The sequence below is a fragment of the Ipomoea nil genome, unplaced genomic scaffold (assembly GCF_001879475.1).
Source record: "Ipomoea nil cultivar Tokyo-kokei standard unplaced genomic scaffold, Asagao_1.1 scaffold2845, whole genome shotgun sequence".
Lineage (NCBI taxonomy): Eukaryota > Viridiplantae > Streptophyta > Magnoliopsida > Solanales > Convolvulaceae > Ipomoea > Ipomoea nil.
Genome location: NW_017619273.1, coordinates 7,514,197 through 7,522,571, shown reverse-complemented (window position 1 = coordinate 7,522,571; position 8,375 = coordinate 7,514,197). Strand labels below are relative to the sequence as shown.

Sequence of the window (8,375 nt, the reverse complement as noted above, 5' to 3'; positions counted from 1 at the left end):
ATGCAATAAAACTCTGTGAAAATTTTCCCATTATATGTAAATTATGACATTGCTTCCTTGTGTTAGTACTTGCAACTCTGTAGAGCTGCAGAGAAGATCCAATCGGAAAGCACTGGCAGTTACAGAGAGAGAGAAAGAAAGAGGGAGAGAGAGAGACAGAGAGAGAGAGTGGAGTAGGAGTCACTGATTTCTAGTGGGTTCCTGTCCAAGACCCCACAATTTTATTTAATTTATTCTATCCAAATTTTTTTTGTATGTTTTCATTTCTGCAAATTTTGAAACCCCACCAAAGGGTCAGAGACAGGTTAGCAAAGGACAGATTTTCTGACCCTGGGATTGAGTTTCAAAATCTGATAATAATAATTACTCGCAAAGCCCAAAACAGAACAATCAACACTCTGAGAGGGGAGGGGGAGAAAGAGAGAGAGAGATGGTGAAAAGAAGGGTGTAGTTTTGTTGTGGAGAGCAGACAATGACCCTCTGAGATAGAGAGAGAGAGAGCTCAAACTCAGAGTTAGGAAGAAGATAGGGAGAAGAAACATGTTTTGAGAAAGAGACTGAACCCCTCTTTGGTTCTTGATTTCTCTTTCACACACCCTTTTGTCAACAAGGTTTTTGATCTTTTGCCCCCTTGAGGTCTCACTGTCTCTCAAATCTCTTTCATTGAAAACTGAGGTGAACATATACATGTGGAAGATTCCATCTTTCCAACTTTTTTTTTTTTTTTGCTCTATTTACTTTATCATCATTGTTTTTGACACAGTGGTGTATGTTATCTGCTTTCTTGATCTGTGTGTATATATGTCCAGTTTCTTGAAGAATGGCCTGAAACCAGAAAGTGTACTGTGTTTTGCATGGCTGCTAGTCAGAGAGTTGGGGAGACTGGTGTTTCAGGAACTTCTTCACAGCACCACCACAACATGCCTTATGAGCTTCTTAGAGGCCTCAACAATCCCACCACCACCCCAAGCTTCATGTACCATTCCACATCCAAGTAAAGTTTCCATCTTTCTTGAATTTTTTGTTCGATGACGAGGGAAACCCCACAATCATTTCGAGTGTGAGTAAGACCCTAGTCGAGAAATGACCACAAGAAAGTAAACCAGAGAGGCACGAATTCGAACACGTGACCTTGGGGTTACAAGAGTGGATCTTTTCTTGAATTTGGAAGGCAAGATTCTTTGTTTTGAGTTTCTGATATGGTTTTTTGTTTTTTGTTTTTTTTAGCAGTAAAGAAGGGCCTGCAGCTTTTGATTTTGGGGAGCTGGAGGAAGCTATTGTGCTGCAAGGAGTTAACAATGATGAAGCTAAAGCATGTATGGTCTCTTGGCTCTCTCTTCTCTTGTTTTCTGACGTTTGAAAAAAGTACAACAACTCCTTATCTCAGAGAGGGAGGAAAGGTGGGTGGGGTGGGAGGGGGGGTGGGGGGTTGAACTTTGAACATTTCTACAGTGGCTTACCATTTCCAACACAGTAATCATTCTTGGGTAGAGAAGAGGAGTGGCGTGGGGATTCAAACAAGGAAACCTGACCTGCTTGCATGATTTACTTACTCCATAACTGCAGATCAAAAAAGTAATAATGGGTTGAAAGGATTTTCCTTTTTTTGTTTGCTGATCCTGAGAGATTTAATTTGCAGCTTTATATGCAGCAGCTACTCTGGAGATGTTCCCTTCTTGGCCTACTAGATCACCCCTTCACACCCCAAGGGTACTTCCATTTCACCCCCCTACCTACCTACCTAAAAACTCTTTGACTTGTATATAAAAACTCCTTTTTTTTTTTGTTCAGGGAAGTTCAAGATCAGGAGGAGAAGAGAGTGGTGATTCAGGGAGAGCTGAGGGCCCAGATTCCCCCATCAGCACAAGACCATCATCTCACCTTTCATTGCCCTCAACCCAAAACCACCAACCACAGATAATGGCAACAACAACATCTGCAGCCTCAAAACAACCCACCACCCATGACAAGGTTACTGTTCTTAGTCTCTTCAACCCATTCCTTAAAATTCTATCTTATGTTAAACCAACCTGCTGGGTGTTTTTGGCAATATCTGTGTGTGGTCATCATCACAGATGCCCAGCACCAACCTGAAAGTGAATCAAGAGACAGAGTTTTTTGAGTGATTCTCTGATTCACATTCTGACATGGGACTATGAGAGAAGAAGAAACAAAACACACCACTTCTACTGTTCTTTACTTTACCTTAAGTTATGGAGCAACATAAAAACTGAGGTTTAAAGTTTCCTTTGTTTAAAAAAAAAGTGCCCATTTTTTTTTTATGAATCTGTCCAGTGTCTTCTCCCCAATCCCTAAAACTGTAGTTTAGTCCTTGTCCTTTTGGCCTTTTAATCTTTCTTGGAATTGGAGAAGCCAATATTCTAAACAATGATTAATTAGCCCATCTAATCATTGTTATTATTTTCAAGAACACAGTAGTAGACTAGTAGTATACTAGTATTCACATTAATTACAAACTTTAAGTCTGTTTGAAAAAAAAAAAAAAAAACTTTTAAGTCTTTGTTATTAAAGAAAGAAAAATTGATGCCATACAAAAGATTCTGACATTGCTGACACGTTACCTTCTGCTTTTTGGGTCCAAAACCCAAAAAGAAAAAAAAGAATTTCTTTATCTCATGCCACTCTGGGTCGTACCGGTATTAAATGTTACTGTTGACTCTACACATTCTATGCATTTTATTTATTTATTTTTTGGATAAATTAAATTAACTTTTTTGAGGATGCCTTTGGCTCTTTGCAGAGAAGAGGTGCTGGTTCAACCTCAGATAGAGTTCTTGATGCTAAGGTGCTGACAGACTTTAACCCATATTTATCATTTTTTTCCTTTTTTTGGGTTCCATTCTTCTAAAGATTGAATTTTTCACTGAATTTCAAATTTTGGGTTGCAGACATTGAGACGTTTAGCTCAAAATAGAGAAGCAGCAAGAAAGAGCAGACTGAGAAAAAAGGTTTTTTATTTTTTATTTTTTATTTTTTGGAGATATTTAATTCTTGCATATTTTCGAGGTTTTTTATGATCATTTTTTGTCTACCTTTTAGATTATTTATTTTTATTTTTTCTTTTTTTTCCAGGCTTATGTACAACAACTGGAAACCAGTAGGATCAGGCTTTCTCAGCTAGAACAAGAACTTCATAGTGCTAGATCTCAGGTTGAACACTTCTTCAAACATATTTTGTCTAATAATAATAAATGCTAAGGTTTTAATTTTTTGTTGTGGTTATTATTATTATTATTATTATTATTATTATTATTATTATTATTATTATTATTATTATTGTGTTGAACAGGGGGTTTTCTTGGGAGGAGGTGGTGCAGTTGGTGCAGGTACTAGCTCTGGTAAGTCTGCATTAAGTAAAAAAAAATGTTGGTAAGTCTGCATTAAGTAAAAAAATCTATGCACCAAAAAAATGGTATATATATATATATTTTTGTTTATGATACATTATGTATCTCAACTTACGTTAGATTAATCCTAAGCCGCTAGAGTTTCTATCCAAGAACTGCTAGATTAATCCTAAGCCGCCATAGCCTTTATCCAAGAGATGCTGGAAGAGGCAAATTGCAAGTTCAGTCTCAGATTCTCATCCTTACATGTATACTCAGTGCACAAGAGGTCTTTGATCACTTTCTTTTGATCGGTCAAGTCTCCCAGTGACACTAGATTCCCTGTCAATTTATGAGTGGAGTGAAGTAACTTAAGTAAAACCGGTCAATCTTCATCCTTTTTCACTCATTGTCATTGTTCTGACAACAGGCAAACTGTATAGTTTTCTACACAACTTAGTACATACTTTAGGTACATGACAGATGAGTGGTTTGAAATATATCTCCCGGGTGAAAAAAAAGTAAGTAATTTTCGACCGGATAACCAACAACCTCTATAGAAAACACCAACACACTAGATGTTCAAACCTATAACTAACGGTATTGATCGAGTCCTCTCCTAATACCCTATGACCAACGGTTCTGATATCAAGATTCTTGCCACCAGTTCTTATCTTAATGCACATAATTTGATTGGTCAACTTCTTTAGGTCCTGTATGTTTGATAAGTACATTTAGGTGTTTGCAAATTTTTTAATTCATATATATATATATATATATATATATATATATATATATATATATATATATATATATATATATATATATATAGCAACTCATGATCAAATGAGTCCACCCCTATCCTATGAGTCCGTGTGGACAAATCTGAACCATTGAATGCTTGAGATCAATAAATTAGATTTCGCCAAGTGCATCATGAAACAGTTGCACAGTTGGTGAAATTTAAGTCATTGATTTCAAGCATTCAATGCCCTACATCTGTCCACACAGAATCATGAAAATGGGTGGACTCACCTGAACAATGACGGCTTATATGTGGCAGTGGCAATATTTTATATTGTATATATTGGAGTCCTACATTTTCATGCACTATATATCATTTAATGTAATAATGCATGGCCGTACAAGGCCAAAATTTCTATTATTTATTTATTGAAATTATTTGGAACAGGTGGTGCAATTTTTGACATGGAGTATGCGAGGTGGCTAGATGATGATCACCGGCACATATCGGAGCTGCGAACGGCATTGCAGGCGCATTTATCGGACGGTGAGCTCAGGGTGGTCGTCGACGGATACATCGGCCATTACGACGAGATTTTCCGGCTGAAAGGAGAGGCGGCGAAGTCGGACGTTTTTCATCTCATCACCGGAATGTGGACAACTCCGGCGGAGCGTTGCTTCCTTTGGATGGGCGGGTTCAGGCCGTCGGAGCTCATCAAGGTATTATTAAGCATTAATGGAATCTTTTCGTTTTCTTGAATGGGATTATTATCTGACAACGTAACGTTTTCTTGAATGGGATCTATTAGATGTTGACCGGAAAACTGGACCCTTTAACGGAGCAGCAAGTGGTGGGGATCTATGGGCTTCAGCACTCGTCGCAGCAGGCGGAGGAGGCTCTTACCCAGGGCCTCGATCAGCTGCAACAGTCTCTCGTGGAAACCATCGCCGTCGGCTCTGCCGCCGCCGATGGCGGCGTGCATCATATGGCTATGGCCATCGGCAAGCTCGCCAATCTTGAAGGCTTCGTTCGTCAGGTAACTAGATTCTACTAAACTTCGATACCATCTTTATGCCAAAATCTTTTTTCGGGTCCGCCACTATCGAGTATGTGAGCTGGGTAAATTTGCCTTATGACCTTAGCTTTAAAGGGACAAATCTAAATTGATCATAACTGATTGGTTCAAATTATACAAAGATTCTGTTTGGCAGAACTTATTTAGGAGTTTATAGCTTATTTTAAGCTATTAATAAGTTATAAGCTTATTTTGGGAGCTCTGTTTGATAATGTTTTCAAAATAAGCTTCTAACTTAAAACAGAACCAAAACTAATAAACAATTATTACAAGAGTTGTACTTGAAACCTTTAACATCATCTCTTGAATGATGCCAAAAATCCTCATTCATTCATTATATTATCGGTAGCCTTTAGTGCAGATTATGAAAAGATTGGTCATTTTGGCTTTTGCATATTAATTTGAGTAATCTCTTGTGGAAATGCTCTTTGCTTTTAGTATAAAGCAATCTATATATTTATATATATAAATATATAATGGTAGGGACTCCATTTTTGTCATCTTGAGACTGCTAGCTAGCTTTTAACCTACTAGCTAGCTTGGAGATAGGGGAGGACAACAAGTGAATTGAAAGAATACTTCCCCCATTACTAATTTCCTTTATTCTATGATGAAAATGACCTCTACCATGAATAAACTTGCTTAATTATTTCCCTTTTTATATAAAGCCTTAACATAATTAAACTCATCTGAAATTTGATTGCATTAATCTGGTCGCACAAAAGTAGATACCAATGCAGTGTGCAACAAAAAAAAATCTATATATAATTCGAGCTATTTGTTTAACTTTATATAAAACTGATCTAATATGTGATATATGACAAATGACTAAGTATTTTAAAAACATCACATCTCACGGTTTGAACAATTTCATTGCTTACACACCACTCTTAACAAATGTTTTGGCAAAATAATTTGAATCATTGTGAATAAAATAAGTTAAAGAGTGGGCACAACACAAACATTATTCAATGAATGGAACAATCCAACATCTCACATGGGACATATCAGTTTGTAGGTATTGCTTTTAATTAATTTTGAGAATTTGTTGGAAGTTTTTGTCTGTGCTTCTAGGCACCAGGGGTCCATTTGTATTTCTAGCCAATTTTTTTAATGTTTTTTTTTTTTTAATTTTTTTAATGCTTGATTGGGTCAAAGAAATTAAGTTCCTAACATCATTATTCATATGAAATAATATAATGTTAATTGGTGCATGTAGGCTGATAACTTAAGGCAACAAACACTTCATCAGTTGCATAGAATCTTGACCGTCCGGCAAGCAGCCCGGTGTTTCTTGATGATCGGAGAATACTACAACCGGCTACGTGCACTAAGTTCTCTATGGGCTTCTCGTCCCCGAGAGTAAGATCACACGACTTAAAATTGGTTAAATTTTATCTGATCTACTATTTTTGGACAATTATATTCAAAAAGTGGACGAAAATTTAAAAAACATTATGTTTTTGTTCGATCAGGACCATGATCGCGGGCGATGACAGCTCGTGTCAGACAACGACACACCTGCAAATGGTGCAATTCTCTCAGAGCCATTTCTCCAATTTCTGACAACTTCATTGTATGACTCCGTAGATGTCTTATTAAAACCTTAAAATGAAATGATCCGATGATGATCCCTACGGCTTCCTTACTGTGTTGGGATTCTTTGAGACTTTAGATGGTATATAGTATGGCAGCTTTCTTTTTTGCTTAGATTTTTTTGGTTACGTTGTATTTCTCCATTACTCCCTATGCAGTAATGTACGGTGTACATGTAAATCAATTTTTATGCGGTTTGATGAGGGAGCTGTCACTAGGATTTAAGATGAAAACAGTGCAAAATATGCTACATATTAATCTTGAATATCAATCTTCAACTTCTTCTCATTTATTACTGTTGATTACTTCTCTCTCTCTCTCTCTCTCTCTCTCTCTCACTTTTTTTTTAATATTTTTTTTTTTTAAGTTTTTTACTTTTTTATTTTTTATTTTTTTTTTATGAGGATTACATTTTCTAATTAGTAGTTAAAAGACACTAAAAGCCAATAGGGATGACAAAGGAGACCGGGAGTATACTCCGATCCCAATTCCCATTCCCCAGTTAGCCCTTATTTAAACACAAGTACAATTCTCAATATTTAAATAAAAAAAAATCAAATATTCAGTACATCTTTTTGCAGCTTGTGCTCCTCCTAAGAAGGTTATCCGGGATCTTGAGCGGTGCTTCGCGAGCTTCTTTTGGAGGTAGTCGGGGGGTGCTCGCTTCAATTGGGCGTCTTGGAAAACGCTTTCCCTTCTTACAAAAAGAGGGTGGTGTGGGTTTCCTTGATCTTGACCTAATGGTACGTGCATCTAGTGCGAAGCTATGGTGGAATTTTCTCACGGTGTATTCTCTGTGGGGAAATTTCATGAGAGCTAAGTACTGCAGCCGTGTTCACCCGGTGGCGAAATTGATGCGAAGTTCAAATTCACACACTTGGAAGCGCATGTCTAGCGTCAGGAATGAGATGGAGGCAGTCTTGGGTTGGCGCCTGACTCATGGTGATGTTAGGCTCTGGTGGGACAATTGGTCTAGACTTGGACCGCTAGGGCGCCTTTACCCCTTCCCAGGGGTAGAGTACTCTGGTGATTTGTTATCTGATTTCATTAAGGATGGGGAACTAGATTTGTCTGCCTATGATGACCTTCTGCCAGCTGGTTTGGAGGCAGATACGTCCCGCCTGGGCCAACAATTGGCTGACATTTCTATTTGGCGGGTAGCTAAGGATGGTTTATTTTCTTTCTCTTATACAAAATCTCTATTAAGACCTAATCCTGTGAATTCTGATCCTCTTTTGAGTACTTGTTGGCACAAGCATCTGCCCTTTAAGGTGCTCGTTTTGGTCTGGCGAGTATTACGTGGCCGTCTGCCCACTGATGACGCTATGACTTGATTTGTGCACCTTATGGTTTCCAGATGTTGGTGCTGCCGGGAGACCATTGTGCACATCTTTTATGCAGGGGACACAACCAGGGCTGTGTGGGGGATTTTTATGGGGTCACTTGGCCTTCAGTTCAGTCATCATGCTCTGCGGACTTTGCTGGCTAGGTGGAGGCGAGTGGTTACAAGTAATCGTTTTGTTGCCTTTGTTGTCTGCAGGTTACCTTATCTCTTCATCTGGGAGTTGTGGAAGCATAGAAATGCGTGTTTACATGTCATGGGAGTGCCGAA

The 8,375-nt window shown here is 38.1% G+C and overlaps 1 protein-coding gene across 2 annotated transcripts; it reads left to right on the top strand.

The window, feature by feature from the left end:
- Positions 1–572: 572 nt before the first annotated feature.
- On the top strand, positions 573–6,964 carry LOC109159674 (transcription factor TGA2.2-like). 2 transcript variants are annotated; one of them, XM_019307752.1, is made up of 13 exons: positions 573–675; positions 810–994; positions 1,231–1,316; positions 1,640–1,710; positions 1,792–1,971; positions 2,762–2,806; positions 2,910–2,969; positions 3,094–3,171; positions 3,311–3,359; positions 4,540–4,811; positions 4,901–5,128; positions 6,387–6,529; positions 6,643–6,964. In XM_019307752.1, the coding sequence occupies exons 2-13, from the start codon at positions 855–857 to the stop codon at positions 6,731–6,733; spliced, it is 1,443 nt and encodes a 480-aa protein (XP_019163297.1). In that variant the 5' UTR covers positions 573–675; positions 810–854; the 3' UTR covers positions 6,734–6,964. The 2 variants fall into 2 exon arrangements, with proteins under 2 accessions (XP_019163297.1, XP_019163296.1); XM_019307751.1 differs by having other exon boundaries at positions 1,228–1,316.
- Positions 6,965–8,375: the final 1,411 nt, after the last annotated feature.